The sequence below is a fragment of the Filicampus tigris genome, chromosome 3 (genome assembly GCF_054856515.1).
Source record: "Filicampus tigris isolate MCC_2025a chromosome 3, RoL_Ftig_1.0, whole genome shotgun sequence".
NCBI lineage: Eukaryota > Metazoa > Chordata > Actinopteri > Syngnathiformes > Syngnathidae > Filicampus > Filicampus tigris.
This window is the reverse complement of record NC_141219.1, coordinates 25,176,754-25,197,162: the sequence shown is the minus strand read 5'-3', so window position 1 is coordinate 25,197,162 and position 20,409 is coordinate 25,176,754. Positions and strand designations below refer to the sequence as shown.

Here is a 20,409-nt window from a genome sequence, read left to right as displayed (position 1 = left end):
AGGCAGAGATGCCAAAACAGAACCAAAATCACAGTAGTGCTTACTAGCGAACGGAAGATAAGCAATACTACTGACTAGGACGAAACTATCGACAATAATCACAAGTAGGAATGGGCCGAGAATTCGATATCGATATGTATCGCGATTGACACGTGATCGATACCAATAGAAAATGCCTTCGATTAAAACAATTTTTAAAAAAAAGAAAAACAAACCCAATTGCAGCATGGTGTGTGATGTAGGCAGCGCCCTTCCGCCTCCAAACATGAAGAAGAAGCGTTTAAACCAAAGAAGAAGCAGTTAACTCAACGGAGCATGCTCGCGGGCCCGGCGGCCATGCGCTATTCTCGCGTCCATTCGTTCACTTACATTGGATGAACATTGAATGAAGGCTAATATATGTGTCAACAACTCTAATGCAAATACACATTTACAATGCACTGATGGAGGACACACTGCACATTACACTACATAACAATGTACAAAAAACAGTTAACTGTTATTTAAAGAAAAGGTTTAAAACAAAATCAATAATTATCAATATTGACTGATATGAAATACTTAGATTGTGACCGTTTTTCAAACATTTCTCAACCTTCTAAGCACATTATCTTTAAAATGGAGTTGATTTAATCTTTATATCGACCAGTTTATTTCACTCTTTCATAGTTACATTCACCTCTTATTGAAGGTTAAGTATTATGTTAAAATGAAATAACCTAAATGTATTTTTCTTCCAGTCATTATTTTCAATAGTTTAAAAAAAGAAAAAAATTAAATATATATCGATGTCGACCAATATGAAACACTTATATCGTGACGTACTTTTCAGTCATATCGCCCAGCCCTAATCACAAGACTAACAAGCAGGCAATGTCTATGATGGCAAGCAATGACAATATCTCGGCACCCTTCTCCAGTTGTTCTGAAGTCTTTGTTATTTTAGCTGTGTGCTTCGGGTCATTGTCCTGTTGAAAAGTGAACCTTTGGCCCAATCTGAGGTCCTGAGCACTCCAGAAGAGGTTTCCCTCCAGGATATATCTGTACTTGGCCGCATTCATCTTTCCTTCAATTGCAACCAGTCGTCCTGTCCCTGCAGCTGAAAAACACGCCCCCAACATAGCCTCCCACCACCATGTTTCACTGTAGGGATTGTATTGGGCAGGTGATGAGCAGTGCCTGGTTTTTTCCACACATACCGCTTAGAATTAACACCAAAAAGTTCAACCTTGGTCTCATCAGATCAGAGAATCTTATTTGTCATAGTCTGGGAGTCCTTCATGTGGATTTTGGCAAACTCTATGCGGGCTTTCATGTGTCTTGCACTGAGGAGAGGCTTCTGCCTGGCCACTCTGCCATAAAACCCCGACTGGTGGAGAGCTGCAATGATAGTTGACTTTGTGGAACTTTCTCCGATCTCCCTACTGCTTCTCTCGAGCGCAGCCGCAATGATCTTTGGGATCTTCTTTACATCTCTCACCAAGGCTCTTCTCCCAAAATTGCTCAGGTTGGCTGGTCGGCCAGGTCGAGGAAGAGTTGTGGTTGTCCCAAACTTCTTCCATTTGAGGATTATGGAGGCCACTGTGCTATTAGGAACCTTCTTTTGCAACCATGGCCAGATCTGTGCCTTGCCACAATTCTGTCTCTGATCGTCGTGGCGTAACGACTAAGTTGGCTTCCGTTTTTCATGTTTCACCTTGCTTGGTAGCAGTTTTAACATTTGCCACCAACATCAACACAACGCCATCCCGAAATCATATTCAGTCGCTTATTTAGGATGCTAACAAACCACAAGTTACTGTAATTACGCTGTCATTGTACGATACGGCACAAGTCTCGGTGTTAATGGATAGCAGCTAGCTGTTAGCATTAGCAACAAGTGCCTGGCTGTTCCTTGGCTTACTTTTGTTTGTCATTTTTGTTTTTCTTTTTCAATATTGTGGACCTTGATTACTTTGTATTGCACTCTCCATGTTTAAGGAAGGGAATGTGCCTTAAATTGCATTTGAGGTCTGTTTCATTGTGACAAAAAACTAGCTAAATAAAACTTTGTGTCAATTTATTTCATAAAACACTTTTTCTCATTAAATAATTTTAAGAAAACATTCAGCTCAAAATGTCTAGCAGTAAACCTTATCTTATTCACTGTACATATAAAACATATAAAATAATGTATCCTGCCTTATAGTGAGTTAAGTTGCATTCTTAAAGAGTAAACATCCATGTTAGACATTAGGAGTTCATTATGTTATTTTTTTTTTATGGGGAAGTGTTTGATAAAATAAATAAAGGCAAAGTTCTATTTATTTTTTTTTCTGATCCATACAACGATCCGATCCGTGACTCAGAATTGGTGACCAATCCGAACCGTGACTTATGTGATCCGTTGCACCACTACTATCAACATTGGCCTAAATATCGGCGTAATTTGCAGTATCGATACAAATGATGTCATTTTTCCCAATATCGGGACGCTAATTATCGTGCATTCCTAATTAAAACATCATCAAGCATCACTAATCATCATTATTTAGTGACCTTTCACCCATAAGGAGAGGGTACATGACCCTCCGGTGACCCCTAATGTCATTAACCCATTAAGGACGGGAACGCATAACCGCGTTTCTACCACTAGAGCCGGGAGCACTGTTGCGTCTTTGTACCCTTAAAGCCGGGAGAGCGCATACGTCATTTTCTATTTATTATTTAATTCTCGGTCTCTTAACGAATGAAATGCATCAGAATATACAGATGATGGTGTCGTAAGCCCGCGGAGGATGTTTCGTAATTCATTCAGGCCATAATGGCTGACGTCGTGGGAGCTCTTAAATGAGTAACGGCAGTGATGTAGACGAAGCGATTGTGGACTTTGAACCAGTATAACCAGTCGAACGTGCTATATGGTTAAGATATGTTTGTAGACAATGACAATATCGACGTCTTTGTAACAGAATAGAGGATTTTGGTTCCCACTCGATTTTTAGAAAAACTAAAAATAGTGCTTCTCTTGCACTGACAGTTTATTTTTACGTCTTCGATTGAAACAGTTAAGATGAATAAACTTAGGTCTGTGTGAAAGCCACACGTCTAAGATCTCAAATTCTTTTGGAATTATGTTTCTGTCTGCTACAGGGGTCGAAATAGTAATTATTTTGTAGGTGTTGAATTTCTGGGAAAATGTCAGGTTTTCAAGGGTAATTCCAAACACGACCTTAGGTTTTGGGGAGCTGTTGAGCCAGGCGCCTTAGGCCTTAATGGGTTAATGAGGTCATTCACCAAATTTAGACTTAAGCTCAATTCTTACATTCTTTCTGAGAAAGTCTGAGGTGGGCTGTATTATGTAAATTAGCCACACTGTTTTAATTCCAATTCAAAATTCAGCATGCCTTGCTTACGGTTTTAAGTTATGCACACTACCTAGCTTGTGCCAAGTACTTCATCCATGTCAAGTTCCATCAGACACCGGTGACCTGGAACGGTTCATTTCTAGGCCAGAGGTGGAGAGATGTGAGAAAAAGATAAAAAAAATTAGGACTGCCTCCTTTATCTTCACCATTGCGAGTGGAGAGTGGAATGATAGATGATATGGGCATTCAGCACTTAGGGACACCGCCAAGTGTCCACTCCACCCTGTGTCAAACACACACACACTTACATACAAATGTGCACTGATGTGTTAGTAATTAACCTCAGACTGTGTTAATCCCAGTTGCCCATTAGAAGAACAAAGACGATTCATGAGGCTTCTCAGTCCCTTAAAAGTCACAGGTTTATGTGGTATTATGTAGGCTGATAGCACAGTATAACAATAGCATTTTTCAATCCACACACTTCTAACACGTTTGAACTTCTGCAAAAACACTTACACCTGTTCTTACTCTTTAAAGCGGAAGTCAACCCAAACATATTTTTTTAAGAATATGTTCCCAGCAGGCCAACTAGTTGAAATAAATGATAAAATAAATGAAATGAAATAAATAAATTAAGCAGCAAAATGCACAAATTTTTAGCCATCGAGGGCGGCCATTTTGTCTTCTGTCGACTGTAAATGACATCACAACTGCTGCAACAAAGGGTTGACTTCCGCTTTAAGCTTCAAGCTCTTTACTTGTCACCCCCAATTAATTTACTGTAAAATTGACACATAAAACAAAAGAGAATGATGTATTGTATATTTCAACACCCATTGTTCAACCAAGCCATACAATTTCGTATAACAAAGGTCATCCTGCTTAATCGTAACATAAAATGTGAAACGTCTTAGGCAGGGTAACAGCCTTTTGCATAATTATAAACGCTCAAACAACTGTGATTTAATACACACAGCGCAACAACACATAAAACAGCATACAGTACAAAAATACTCACTTGCACTGTTTCATATATTCTCTCTACTCTGTGGGAACCATGACCATTACGGTACTAGAGGCTCCTGTTGAGGACCTTCTCTGCCTGTTCTTCTTGCTCTTCCTCTAAAATGCAGAGTTGGTCAGCCTTAGCAAAGGAAGGCTGTCACTATTAAAGAAAACGTGTTCCCATTTAACCCATTAAGGCCCAGAGCGCATAATCGCATTTCTACCACTAAAACAGGGAGCACTGTTGCGTCTTTCTACCCTTAAGGTTTACATCATTTTCTTTTTCTAATCCAATTCTTGGTCTCTTAACGACTGAAATGCATCAAAATATACACGCGGCGGTGTACCTTGGAGGATGTTGCGGAATTTTTTTTCGAGCATAATGCCGGACGCGCAGACGACCGCGGGAGCTCTGAAATAAGTAACAGCAGTAACTGGACTTGTAGTCTTTGAACCAGCGGAACCCGTCGAACGTGATATATGGTTAAGATATATGTTTGTAGACGATAACGATACTGACGTCTTTGTAACAGAATAGAAGATGGTAATTACTACTCAATTTTTTTTTTTTTGATAAACATAGTACTGTTCTTGCAGTGACACTTAATTTTTACGTCGTTGATTGAAACAGGAAATAATGCCTGTGTGAAAGCCACGTCTAAGATCTAAAATTCTTTTGGAATGATGTTTCAATCTGCTACAGCGCTGAGATATGAATTATTTTGGAGGTGTTGAATTTCTGTGAAAACTTCAGGTTTTAAAGGGTGATTCTGTAGTCGCCAATAGGTTTTGGGGAGATGTTAAGCCAGGTGCTTTAGGCCTTAATGGGTTAAAGAAATCCATTCTCCATTTGTGGAAATTAACACTGTAGTGATGCACATCTTTAGACATGTTAACCTATGATATAGACACTTTCCAATTCTGTTCTGTTACTAAACTGTTTTTCAGCCTGTCAAGCAGATCAATAAAGCCAATAATTACAAATTGCCTGACAATACACTATGATAATAAAGTATAATCTGTTAGTCTTAAATATTTAAAGCATTTAGTCATCTTCCACTTTGATTTATGTGGGTTATTTTTATTATTATGTGCGCTTCCAAGCTGTTAATAGTCAAATTGATCATAAAAGATATTGCACATTGGGAGTGAAGCTACAACAGAAAGAAATGAATGTGTGTATTTTTATTGCTCCTCCTGTTCATCTAACCATCAATGAATTAATCTGATGTCAACACAAAGAAATATTGTAAGTATTCAAAGGGTTATTTATGGAAATATTAGCCGCCACTAAGGTCTGAGCAAAGGAATGTAGAAAATGTTGTCACTGGTATAATTGACTTTTAACTTAAGTGAAATTTGACTTCTGTGGGGTCAAGATTTTCAATGTCAAAATGGTTACTTCCTGTTTCTTTATTTTGTGGATTGTAATTTTTATCACCGCTAGCTGTTATTTTGTACATTAAGCAGCTTTGGAGTGGTGTCAACCCAAACATATTTTTTCAAGAATATTTTCTATGCAGGCCCACTAGTTGAATCAAGGCGTTCCGATGAATATTGCATTTGTGGAATATGTGTAAAGCAGCAAAATCCATCGCTTTTTGGCCGTTTCTGCAGGCGGCCATTTTGTCACTTCTGCTAACTGAAAATGACATCACAATTGCTCATTGCTCAAGTAACGACCAATCACAGCTCACTTGTTTTCTGAAGCTGAGCCATACACTAGTATGAGATTTAGGCACAGGGGGAGGGGGGACGGTCGTTGGCGATCAGTTGATGCTGGATTCTTGGTCCCCTATTATGAGTCAGATTTTTTTTTTAAATGTTTGCATTATTATTTTGTATTTATTTTTAAATTGATAGAGTGTGGATTGACTTGTACTTTTGGCTGCATTTTTGTGTAAACGTGATGGCTTTTTCGTTTATGTAATGAAATGTATTTACAAATAAAAACATTGTCCCTTCGGAAAGCTAAATTTTTTTTTAAATTATAACTTTGAGACCTACTGTGTAGATTTTAAAACTCAGTACTTTGTGATTCAAAATAGTGCAAATGACATTGATGATATCCTAAACATTTAATAGACTTTTGAAATTGAGCTCTTCGTCATGGCTGACGTCAGCCATTTGCGTGTTCTGGTGTTTGAGCATGTACAAAATTAATATACCCATCTTATTTTACGTGTAGATGCGTATTGATTGCAACGCGGTTCTATCCAGACTTCTTTGTAAAATCGACTGTAGACCTAGGAACTTATTTGGGGTCTTTTGACTCTGCATTTCACTTTAGCGCTTAGCGCCGCCTCGTTTGCCGCCTCGGTGCTGGTTTTTGTTTTTCACTGTAGCATGCCGCTGAATGGTGAGCGTGGGCATAAGAGTCCTTTAAAAAAAACACAAAAAAACAAACGCAACTTTGACAATCTTGAAATCGAGTTGTCTGATATTGTGATTCTGGTCCCAAAACAATAAATCGTTCAGCCCTAGCATACAACCCTCCTGAAGGTATTCATGAACCTTTTTGCTTTCTCTGTTTTTTAGGATCATTCCTTCATCATACAATACAATGATGGAAATGCAGAGGTTGTGTCCATGTGGGTTTGTCGCTGTTTGGAAGCAAGGCGAACGCAGCAGGCTCAAGGTCGTAACTTGCGCCTTGATGGACCATGATATTTTCAGCCAGTCCCTTGACCACCGCAAGGCTTCAAGGTCATGTACTGTATGTCCATCTGCACTCTGCAAATGACTCAACAGACAAGATTGCCAGTCACTACAGGTTTGAGCCTTTTTGCATCACTTTTGTGCAGTGACAGGAGCTCACATTCGTTAGACTCACTCTCAAGCTTTGCATTAATTATGAAGAACCCTCCAGTGCCGGTCGTCTTCTCCTGTCCAATCGGATGAACGAAGAAGAAAAGGTGATTAATGATTGTAACATCGTTTAAGATCGCAATATGAGCAGTGCTGAGTGATGGTGGTTTTGGCACGTGAATACTTGCCATGTTTGTGCTCCTCTTCTCAGTGGTGTCATTTATCACTTCAGTAACAAAGCTTGTCTCCACAATTGCAATCTTTTCTGGCAAAATATAACAAGTTATAATAGCTTTATGAGGATACGCCCACTGATTTCCCAACTCTTGTTAGTGACAGGAATCATTGTGGGCTAAACTATTTCAGCTTGAGACCCAAAATAGGAAAATTGGCTCCTCCTCGGGAGAGAGAAATTGTAAGTATAGCGCCAACAGGTTTAACATTAACATCATCGGACATGAATTTATGGCAGCAGCACAAATCAATATGCCCTTTGCCTAGAATATGTGCACTTGCTTGACAATCAATGAATAGCTTATTATTCTGACAATCGTTGACCCAAAAGCTAGAAACTTAAGAGAAACTTAAGTCCTCGACCACACTGGTCGTGATCTCAATCCTCATTTTCAGAGAGGCTGATCTCGAAGGATGTCGGAAAAGTATGCACCAAGCATGTTATAAGAATGACGTACTCAATTGTAAAGACACAGGGTTTCATTGAATTTGGCCAGCTTCTATTTTTGAAGTGTAAAAAGCCATTGAGAGAAATCTTGACAAGGCAAGACCCATATCTGCAGCTTTTGATTTACTTTTTTCTTTTGCTGAACACTTGCAGGCCCCAAGTAAAAAAACAAACATTCCCCTCTCTTAGAAACCAAACACTGTTACATTCAAGACACTGCTTTGTCCTGTGATGCATCATCCATTGTCTAAAAATAAAGTTGTATTGTGATCATACATATTGTTCGTGGAGGACATTAATTCAGTATACTGTATGTCCCGTCAAGGAACACAAATATGGATTTTCCATCAGCAAAAAAAATGTGGTATTTGACAATATCTCTAGGCTTTGACTGAATATGTTCAAGATGCCTTCACTGTCCTGAAGACAAGGTAAGAGATGTGGAGAGTTGCTGTTTTCCATTTACCACAGTTTGTTTTCAGTGTCAAATATTTTGCCATGAGTTTGAGTTGTGACTGGAGTCTACTGAAATTCAAGTTCAAGACAAATGCATTTATATCGCCATTAATCACAGAAAAGTCTCAAAGGGCTTCACATGCCCCCAGTTGACAAATATTAACGGCATCCCCTGGTCTTAACCGCCACTAAGGAAAAAAAAAACATAACCTAGAGAAGGGGCTGCAGATGGGGGAATCCCCCTTCCAGGATGACCAGGCTGCGATGGATGCCGAGTAGGCAACATTTAACACATATGATGATCCTACGATGTTAGTTGAAAGTCCAATCAGATGATGCGTTGCATGAAGACAACTTCGGTGTATTGGGTCCTCGCCAGGTTGGTCAATGTAGAAATTTCCATAGCAGCACCTCCGAGGAGATGGTCAACCTTCCATCTTGTCCCAGGCAGTCGTTGCAGAATCGAGATAGCGACTTCCAATTCGGTCATCGTCACTTAGCTCCCTACTCAAGCCACGGAAGCGGGGGCAAGAGAGAGAATAGAAGCGGCAGTCAAACAGGCCAACGTGTTGTTCAACTAAATGCAACAGTATATAAATAAGTCTTTTGTCGTGTTTTAAACATTTTTACTGAGGTCTAATATCTGTAGATAGGGCATCCCAGAGAACTGGAGCCCGAATAGAAAATGCTCAAGAACCCGCTGACTTCTTTTTGACTCTTGGGATCACTAAAAGACCAGCATGTTGCAAAAGTAGGTTTTCGGGACGGAACATACGATACCACTAAATCAACGAGATAGGCAGGTGCGAAGCTTATAGGTAAGTATTAAAAACTTGAAATCTCATCTAAAGTGGACCAGGAGCCAATGCAAGTTAGCTAATATCGGGGTAATATGATCCAACTTTCTCATCCTTGTAGGGGAGTCTGGCTGCAGCATTTTGTACTGACTGCAGACTTTTAATTCTAGACAAGGGAAGACCAGAGAGCAAAGCGTTACAATAATGGAGGCGAGACGTAACAAACGCATTAATTGTGATTTGTGCGTCACTAGCAGATAGAATAGGATGGATTTTAGTGATACTGCGGAGGTGAAAAAACACAGTTCTAGTAATATTCTAAATGTGCATTTGAAATGAAAAAGTTGAATAAAATATATCACAGAGATTTTTTGCTGAATTTGGGGAAATAGTACAATTATCAAGACTCAAACGAGTATCTTTAAATAGGTGCCAATGAAGAACCGGCCTAATGATCAACAGCTCGGTTTTATCAGGGTTAAGAAGCAAAAAATTAAAAGACACCCATTGTTTAATATCAGCAAGGCATGCCTCTAGATTACAGCAATTGCGTGAGTTTGTTATTTCCAGCAGCATATATAATTGGTAGGGACGGGACGAGATCTCATGCTACGAGATCTCGCGGGATTAGAACACCACGAGATTTCTCATCCCTGCTCAGCACGAGATCTATTTTCTTTTGACGGTTTTTTGGAGTCCGGGTGAATATAGCAGATGTCCTAAAAGGAGCTGTCACCGAATGGGAACTTCCGAGGTCAAATCACAAAGTCGCTGTTGTGACCGACAACGCTCGCAACATGGATGTGGCGATACGTGTGGCTGGCTTTGAGCCACACATTAAGTGCTTATCGTGCAGGCAATGAACGCAACGCTAGTGCAGCTGGTCCAAAGTTGACCGCGTATCATGTTTGTTTGGACGTGTCAAGCGTATAGTTTCTTTTTTTCACCGATGCTCAACAGCAGCAGCACCGTTGACGTCCAAATAAAGACAGCTCGAGCCACCCATGCACAAACAAATTATGGACGTAATCACGCGCTAGTTTAACTCTTTGGACATGATGGCTCGCGATCTAGAGCAGCAGGGTGCCGTATCTGCAGCTCTAAGGAATCCAGAACTACGACGAGTTGCAGAAATCTTGACACAGACGCAGTGACATTCCTCTTGTTGAAGATCGACTGAGAAACAAGTTGAACTCTCCAATACAATACAATTTTATTCATATAGCGCATTTCATAAAAGCTAGAGCTGTAACAAAGCACTTTAAAAACAATACAATAAATAAAAAAACAAGAGGCAGTGATACATTTATTAATAAATATATCAATAATTATTAACAAATATATGAAATGTAAATAAAACTATTATTAAATAAAGCCAATAAATTAACATAAAACACTATACAATTGAGTTACTGCCCCACGAGCACAGTTGGATTTTGTCAAAGTGTTCAGTAAGAGGAAAGATCTCAGCTTTAGCTGTTATTGCAGCAATATTTGAGAGCATGTAATGAAAGTGACTCCTGTTTGCATTTGCACTTTAGAGCTAGATGATTAATTTTCTTGCAGTCTGTTTGATAAAAAACATTTTGAAAACTGAAAAAATTACATTAGGTATTTTTTTATATTCGAAATTTAGCAAAAATCTCGCCTCGTCTCGTTCTCGCGGACTCAATCTCGTGAGACATCTCGTCTCGTGGGATTTTTGTCTCGTCCCATCCCTAATAATTGGTATCATCGGCGTAACAGTGAAAACGAATGTTATATTTACACATAATCACGCGGAAGCATCTAGATGCTAAACAAGGCTAAGTACCGATCCCTGTGGGACTCCACATGTAACATTACAAAACTCAGAAGTCGCTGTAACGAATATGCCTATATCGAACATATTCTGGAAAAAAATGAGTTTGTGTTGACTTCTACTTAAATGTTACGGGTGACGGGAGTCACCTTCTGGTTATGCGTGAGCCAGTAAACCGTGGGACGGGACTGCTATGCATCTTAACAGGCTCACCGCGGTTAGTGAAACGCTTCGGGCCAGTGCTAACTGGACTAGCAGGTTGGCTACAACCCACACTAACTGTTGTGCCTAAAGCATCTATGGTTAACAAATTATTCTGCTCTAGCTGACGGACACGTACCTCTAACAGGGAAAGCTTCTGAATGAGAAGACTGCAAGTAGTGCACGAAGCCATCCTTACGTTAATTCGCCTAGTGAATGAAGGCAGAAAATCAGCAAAGGAGCCAAAAGTCCTGTGTAACTCTTTGACTTTGTCGTATTCAGGTTTTCTGTAAACCCCAAAGATTACATTCTGTTCAGTATCAGATGCTATGTCAGATCAATGCTGTTATAGCAAAATTTTAAAAGTGGTCCTAATTATTTGTTTAGAATGTCCCACAGTTTAATGATTGTTTTACTCTGCACTTGATGACATGTTTTGTCATTGATTTGTATAGCATTCATAAAAACACACGTTTATCATTTGCCCAACAAAAATCGAACTCAACCTGGTTGTGAGAATTACAATTTGGCTGGAACTGTTATTTGCATTTCATTGTTGCGATGCAATGGTGCATAAATGCATCCGAGGTAAAACATTTGTAGTCAAACTAATAATTCAGTATAAACACATTCTGACCTGTAAAACGATAATGGGGCACAACAGAAATATCCGTATTGTGATCTTATTGACCATTTGTGGGTTTTAACATTATCGGTTGGCATTTACATATTTTAATACACAATTTTAATTACGTGTGTGAAAAAATAAAGTTTGTAGAATTAAATGATTTATACTTAACAAATGTAGGAAACATTTGTTGAATCTAGTTATGTGTTGATGTGAATAGGAAAGTGTGGGTGTGTGCCTCTTCCACAGAGTCACCAGCAGCAGCAGCCAGTGAGTCCATAAGAGCTGGTGAGCATTTTCATAATCACACTTCATATTTACCTAACAAACATAAACATTATGATATACAATACTTATCAAAGAAATGAAGTGTTTATGGATCGTAAATAGGTGTGTGAAGAGTTCCTCTGTGCTCCTAATTTAAAAAATGATGATAAAAGGTGTCTAACATGTTTAAGAGAAACGGCTTCATATCTTCATTCATAAGATGACATTTGGATGTCTTGGCATAGAGTCGCCCAAACCTGTAATCACCTTGCTGGCTGAAATTCACCTTTAATTTGCATTTTGTAATTAATCTAAGTCAACCTTTAGTTAAATGCAGCCTTGTTGGCTATCAATTTGTTCATTAACCTGGGAAGAGGTGGTTAACCTACAAATGATATAAAGTATTAGATGAGTTCCGATTTTGTTTGTTTTTTGTTGTTGTCGATCATGTCTTTGCTTTGTTCTATTATGCAAAGTGTGTTTATTTTAATGAAACCAACCCAGGTGAATATTTCGTCTAAAACAAAAACAAAAGCAACAAATTCACATGAGCATAATCTGTAAAATGTACAGCGTGTGAAGTTGAAACAGTACACTGCATTCTTTGCAGGAACCAAGGCTATGATGGCAGCAGGAAAAGGAACTCAAAAGTCTTCATAAACATTTTGTCTGCCAATTTAAAGAAAGATGAAGCATACTAGGGCCTTCATTTTGCATCACGCTAATGATGAAAAATACACGGGCAAAAAGAATGTCAATCTCCAGGCTTAAACATTTTAGGTGTCCCAAGCTTTTTTTTTACACAAGGACCAGTTTCCTGTAAAGTAATATTTTGATGGACCAGCATAAAAACAAAAAGTAATTATAAAAACGTCAACTTACCTTGGGTCACCGACAGTCTAGTGGCACACGCCCCGGACTTTAGTGCTGGCAGTGTGGGTTTAGTTCCCACTCAATAACAGCATGAATGTGTGAGAGGAAGGTTTTCTGTCTCTATATGTGGCCTGTGATTAATTGACGACTACTCCAGGGTGTTGTCTCCCAATCGCCCCAAGTCATTTTGGATAGGCTCCAGCTCCCTGTAGCCCAATAGAGGCTAAGCGGTACATGGAAAATGGATGGATGGACAACTCGCCTTTACTCTAAATGTAGTTGTTCTTAGTTGGAATTTGCTCTGCGCTTGTTTAACGAGCCAATCCCATTTTGGGCTAATGGGAGACAATGACACCCGACGTGTTTTGTTTGGGTTTGTTTTTGGTCTGCGTCCTTGCACAAAGTCCCACTTAAATATAACACAATAATTTGATGTTGGAAATGGAAGCAGGGTATACGGTGGTTTCTTTTTAGCAGCTTTGGAGGCTACATTGCCTCTTTGGCGAGCCAAAATTGACAAAATTGTTGGTACCCCTCTGTTAATGAAAGAAAAATATCCACAGCGGTCAAAGAAATAACTTGAATCTGAACAAAGTAATAAATGAAAATCAACCAATGAAATTTTGTCACTGCTTTTGAATTGCAGTTCAACAGAATTATTTTTAAAAACAAACTCATGGAACAGGCCTGGACAAATGATAGTACCCATAACTTAATTTTTTGTTGCACAGCCTTCTGAAGCAATTATTCAATCAATGATTTTTGCACCTTTCAGCTGGAATTTTGATCCACTTTTCATGCGCAAATTGCTCCAGTTGTCTCAGGTTTGAAAGGTTCTTTCTCCTGACTGAATTGTCCGGATAAACGGACAGGTGTATGTTGGATCCCAAAAATGCAGAATCAGACCAACGTTGAGGCAAAAAAATTATTTGTTCCAAAAAACGAAGGACCGAAGAAGTACAACAGAAATCGCTGGCAGAAACAAAGCCAGGAAAGATCTCATTCAAACAGAAAGCCCTTGCATACAAAATGCAAAGTCCACACGAAAAACAAAAGCGCTCAGTCAAAATGGCAAGGGATCAAATATACTATAACACAAATAATCTACCAGAGATACATGACTGTGAATGAGGCATCTAGAAAATAGCACTTGAGCAAAGTAGTAAACAAGGTCAATATTCCAACAACACTGGGTGGCAGACAGAGTCCTTTTAAACCCTGCTGATGGTCATGGACAACAGGTGCGCCGCTAAAGGGAACGTCCTCCACTCCAGCTGGGCTGCAACGGGGAAAAAAAGGAAAAAGAGCAAAACAGACCACAACACCCCAAAACAGGTTCTTCCACAAAATTTCGAAAGGATTTAAATCAGGGCTCATAGAAAAGCCACTTCAGAATAGTCCAATGTTTTGTTCTTAGCAATTCTTGGGTGTTTTTAGCTTTTGTGTTTTGGGTCATTATCCTGCTGCATGACCTTTGACTGAGACCAAGCTTTCTGACACTGGGCTGCACATTTTTCACTAGAATACCTTGATGGTTTTGATTGTTCATCATACACTGATCATTATACACTGCACAGATTTGAAACACCCTGTGCCAGATTGAGCTAAGCAGCCCCAGAAAAACAGAGCCTCCTCGATGTTTCGCAGTTGGGACAATGTTCTTGTTTTGATTTGCTTTTTTGCGTCTGTGAACATAGAGATCATTTATCTTGCCAAATAATTCCAGTTTTGTCTCCTCTGTCCATTAAACATTGTCCCAGAAGCTTTGTGGCTTATCAACTGTTTTCAACTGTAGTGTCCTCGTGTCACTCCTCCTCAATGGGTTGCCCAGGTCGTCACAAGGTCTGCCTGCTACTGTCCTCTGCCTGCTAACCACCCCCCCTCTTCATGTAAGCTCTGTCTTTTCCTCCACGTCTCTCACCTGTGCCACCTACTCGTCCTCGTTTTTCACATTTCCCTTCTATTTTATCGCCCCATGGTTTGTTTTTAGGCTCTGATTTTTCTGATTGTGAAGATGGCCCTGATATGGTACAACTATTTTCTGATTCTGATTGCAATTTTGAAACTGATTTTGGTTTCCCCGGTCCCTTCCTCAGTCCCTATTCAAGCCCTTCTCAGTTTTTGTCACGTTTTTCTATTGATTATGTCTCATTGTCCACTCTAGAACCCTTCCCTTCAGACGCTTACTTGGGTACCCAGCTGACCGTTTATCCGGGACCTCTGCGGTGTGGCCAACGTAGGCACCCAAGTAAAGTTTCTAGTTCCTCCCATAATCACGCCTTTAATGCGCGTCAGTCTGAACCTGTCCTTAAGCCACTTCACTCCCCGCTTTTTTCTAATTCTTCACCTCTTCCCGTTCGTCCTGTTTCGTCTACTTCACCTTCCCCAGGACCTGTACTCCCGGCCCCTCGTGTCTCTTGTGCTCCCCAGTCTCGATAAATGTACTATTACCCATAGTGATTCAACAAAAAATCTCAGTCTTATATTTGACTCAACTCTCTCTTTTCAAATGCGCATTAAAGAATATTACTAGAACTGCATTTTTCCATCTCCGCAATATTGCTAAAATTCGTTCAATTCTATCAAATAGTGACACAGAAATTATCATCCATGCGTTTGTTACGTCTCGCCTCGATTATTGTAACGTTTTGCTCTCTGGTTGAAATGAAGCTAGACTCCTGACAAGGAGAGAGTTGGATCATATTACTCTGATACTATCCAATTTGTATTGGATCCCAGTCCACTTGAGATTCGACTTCAAGGTTTTTCTACTTACCTAAAAAAATATTGCACGGTTTAGCACCTTCCTACCTCGTTTACATAGTGATACCATATGTTCCGTCCCAAAACTTTTGATCAGAAAATACCAGTCTTTTAGTGATCCTGAGAGCCAAAAAGAAGTCTGCAGGTTCAAGTGCATCTTCTATTTGGGCACCAGTGCTTTGGAATGCCCTACCCACGGATACTAGAGGCGCTACCTCAGTAGAAATCTTTAAAACACGACTAAAGACTTATTTATATACTTTTGCATTTAGTTGAACATTTTGTTGGCCTGTTTACTGCCGCTTCTATTCTTTTCTCTGCCCCTTTTTCCCAGGCTTGGGAGTTAGGTGATGATGACCGAATTGGAGGTTGCTGTTTGGATCCCACAACAACTGACTGCTACAAGATTGGAGGTTGACCACATCCTGAGGCGCTGCTATGGAGACTTCTACATTGACCAACTGGGCAGGGACCCACTTCACCGAAGTCGTCTTTCTGCAGCACTTCATTTGATTAACTTGTCAACTATGGACATGTGAAGCCCTTTGAACATTTCTTGTGATTAAGGACCATATACTTGACTTGACTTGACCCCAACCTATATGGCGGTAAGATGATGAGGCAGGGCCACGTGCCGGCTCCTCGGCGGCTGCGGGCCCACGTTCCGACTCCTTGGCAGCTGCAGGCCTCTGTCCCGGTGCCTCAGCAGCGCCAAGCCCCCTGCCCCACTTGCGGCTTCTCGGTAGCGCCAGGCCCCAACACTGCTCTGGTAGTGGAAGCCCTGCTCCGGCGGCACAAGCCCTGGCGCAAGATGTGTGGCCGCCCTTGCCTCCTGTGTGGCCCCCGGGACTGCTGCTGGACTGGTCTAGTCAAGAACGTCTTGTCTGGCCTCTGGGATGCCCACCTGACTGGCCTCCCCCGTTCCATCTTTGAATTTGGTTTTGGTTCCGAATTTAGTTTCATGTTTTCCTCGTGTTCTTTTTTTCTGTATAGTTAGGTTATTGTGTCCACCTGTGCTCGTTTACCCGATGTTTTGTGTTACCTCTAACACTTCGTGTCTTGTCCAGATGTTCCTTGTTGTCTTGTCAGATTTTTGTTGTATTTAGTTCCTTGCTTTCTTTCAATCTTTATTGTTTCATTGTCTTTGTCATGTCTGCTGTTTCAGTCCAAGTCAAGCTGATTTCCAAGTTTTTCTTTGGTTATTTTGATTCTTGTTGTTTTGGACTTCTGCTTATTTTGTATTTTTGATACACCCTAGACCTCGTTTGTGTTTTGTTCCTTTAAATTCTGATATGTATTTTCCACCGGGCATTCCCGCACAAGCCGGTTTAAACACTTTAAACACTTGGGAGTCTTTGTCTTTAAAAAGCAAAGACCAAGTCGAAACCTTGGTTTCCTGATAGATTCGGTTTCGACTTTCAGTAGTCGTATCAAATCAATCACAAAAGCAGCCATTAACCAGCTGAAAAACATATCCAGATTGAGTAGTTGCATGCTCCAAGCAGACCAGAAGAAGCATGTCCATGCTTTTATCTCCAGGTTCGGGTTCTGACCCTAACAAAGAGATGAGAACAAATTGCTCCAGTCCTAAAGGCTTTACACTGGCTCCCAGACAGCTGTAGAATAGACTTTAAAGTCCTGCTACCAGTGTATAAACATCATTGAACGATTTAGGTCCACAATACATATAAAGAAATACGAATTGATAAGACATGAGTACCACTACTTTTGCTCACCCAATGATTTTTTTTTTTTTTTAACGTCTTCCTCTGTAAGATGTGTATCACATCCATATTTGAATACCTTGAAATACAAGCTGAATGTTGATCTTGTCTCATATTCATCTGAGTATTCAGCAAAAGTAAAGAAACTGGCCTTACAATGCAAGTGCTTTTGGAGGGTAGGGTAAATGGCTTTTGTAAGCTGTAAATGAAAGGCTTGAATTAAGCAGTTATTCAGATGTGGCTTTAACACCATGACCTTTTTCAAGCTTAATTATAAGAGACAAATGGTTCATGTCTATGCTGACAGTTTTTCTTAGAAATTCCTTCAAAAAATTCTGTTTTGTCTCTTTTTCAAGCATGGCAGGTTCACTAATTAATTCTGTCACTGCTATAACATTCAATTAACAAATGTCATTGTTGTCTTATTTTGGCTTTCATATGTATGGACTTTTAAACTTCACCTTTGTTTTATTTACTGCTAGCAAAATGTTGCCTTGTCACCACTGACCTTGTACAGTGTTATGTATTCAAGTCGAAATCTGAATACATGTATGAATCTTTGTTCAGACACACAGACAAGTTATTACACAGCTGTGTGTACCTTGGCCGGTTTCTAAGACCCTGACACGCACACCACCCGCATGGAGTCACTCATTGCTCATTGACTTTTATTACATGTATTTTGGCTTTTGGGCTTTTAATCAAGTTCCTCAGTGGAGAAGGACAAATTCCTTGTTTTGAATGCGTCTATCCTTCATATAGTATCTCCAAATTTTCTTATTAAAAATTTATCACAAAACGTAATGACATTTGTGTATATAGTAGGTGTTTCTTTGTATTAATAATGCCTCTTGGTAATAAATGTTGTACCGTTGGAAATACTGTTTATTTCTCTTTTAAATAGAGCCACATTTATGAGACACATTTATTTATGGGATGAGCAGCAGAGCAGATTACGTCTCTCCCAGTGGCAAATAGCTTATTTTGCTGTTGTCATTGACTCTTATTTTTTGGGGGGAGGACTGATCTAGATCGGGCAACTTCATGCTGGTGAGCTAGACCTGCGGAAGACCGCTTATTTTATCAAATGGACTTTCATATTGTTTAATGAAACATAGTATAGCATTTTGAATGTTGCCCACTCGACATCCGATCCAACCTGGTCATCCTAGAAGGGGGATCCCTCCATCTATGATCCCTTCCCTTTCTGGGATTTTTTTCCTTGCCCGAATTGGGGGATTTAGACCACAGTATGTCGTCAATCTCTTTACACTGGAGTTGTTAAAACATTGGAGATTATTTGGGGATGTAGAGTTATACTGTCTAAATTAACTTGACTTTTCCATCAAAACCAAGTTGCAGCTTTGTTTGAAGTGAGCCCCAGAACCATTTCCAGATTGAAGGCCTACAGGTAATTCCACACATATATATGTGTATATATGTATATATATATATATATATATATATATATATATATATATATGTGTGTATGTGTATATATATATATATGTGTGTCTATATATATATTAGGGCTGTCAATTTAACGCGTTATTTGACGCCGTCAATTTTTTGGATCGCATGATTAAGGTTTCCATAGCAACCAGCGGCTGCATTGATAAAGGCTGCTGTTCAACATGATGTATGTATATTAAAAAAAAAAAAAAAAAAGCTTTAGCGTAAAGGAGGCGTTACATCTGCTTCAAAATATTGACGATGAGGATGAATTGCTCATCTGACACATGCCCCGCGGTGATAGTCGCGACGTACGCATTGGTAATGTAACGCTTCAAAATTGTTCTTCCTTATCTTCGGAGGCCGTGGTATGGTGGGTTACAATATAGGTTTGACTTTATGTATTTCCTCTGGCGTCTTCCTTGCTAGAGAGAAGAGACACGGCAGGACAGTGTTCTGTTCCGTCTTCGTATTCAGACGTGAACAGCCCCGCTTTAATTCACCGCTCTCTCTCGTTTCTTCTTCGGCGACGTACCAAACCAAATCAAAAAGGAATAAATACTCAAGCCCAATATAAATATATACTCACAAAACAATATTGGGGCATTTTAGAAAAAATAATAAATACAAAATAATATGCTGTTTGCTACGAAGCAGATGTATTTCATAAGAGCAAGAACCATGCAAGCGCGACCGAGAGCCGCACGGGACAATATCAGCGGTACACCACCTGTTTCTTGTTCATTTATCTGACACAAATTACTTTAAAATATACCCACAACAGAATTTTAATAAACAAAATACCTTTATAAGACACTCGAGCAGCAAGTAATAATCTTTTTAGTCGCTGAACTCATTGCCAGAGTGCAATAAAAAGTGACGTGCGTAAAAATGACTGCTCTCATAGTTCTAAATCCAAGCGGCACTTGAGCAACAACTCGCCCTCAAGATGAAATAAACATATCTGTTGGAACAACACTAATGTAAATGATTGTGTGTGTGGTTGTGTGCATGCGCGGACGTGTGTGAGTGCGTGTGCGCATGTAGGTGTGTGTGTGTGTGTGTTTGAAAGGGCCTTTGAAATATGTTCTATGCAGGCACCCTAGTTGAAACAAGGCATTCTGATTAATATTGTGTTTGTGGAATATGAGTCAAGCAGCAAAATCTAGCCATCTTAGGGGTCAGCCATTTTATCACTTCTGTCAACTGTAAATGACATCACAGATGCCCTGAGGGCTCAAATAACGACCAATCATGGCTCTGTTTAAGAAGCAGGTGAGCTGTGATTGGTTGTTACCTGAGCAACACTGATGTTATTTTCAGTCAACAGACATGACAAAATGGCCACCCCCGGTGATGACTAAAAACAGGTGGATTAACTCTTATTCCACAAACGCAATAATTATCAGAATGCCTTGTTTCAACTAGTGGGCCTGCATAAAACATATTCTTGAAAAAATGTGTTTGGGTTGACTTCCCTTTAATAAAGTGTTTGCATAAGAAAATCAATCCATTATTCATGTTAAGGATATTAAAATTCAAGAAAATAATCGGACAGAAAAATCAAGGGATTTTTTTTAGAATAAATAAAATATGCAATTA

General features: G+C 39.7%; 1 protein-coding gene across 2 annotated transcripts in view; it reads left to right on the top strand.

Annotated features, from left to right (window-relative positions):
• The window catches only part of map2k5 (mitogen-activated protein kinase kinase 5), a 53,212-nt gene extending 45,092 nt beyond the window's left edge, over positions 1-8,120 (top strand). For both annotated transcript variants that reach the window (XM_086026630.1, XM_086026629.1), the window contains one exon: positions 6,894-8,120. In XM_086026630.1, coding sequence (XP_085882756.1) covers positions 6,894-7,022 — 129 coding nt within the window. In that variant the 3' untranslated portion in view covers positions 7,023-8,120. The remainder of the gene's footprint in view (positions 1-6,893) is intronic.
• The last annotated feature ends 12,289 nt before the right edge of the window (positions 8,121-20,409 follow it).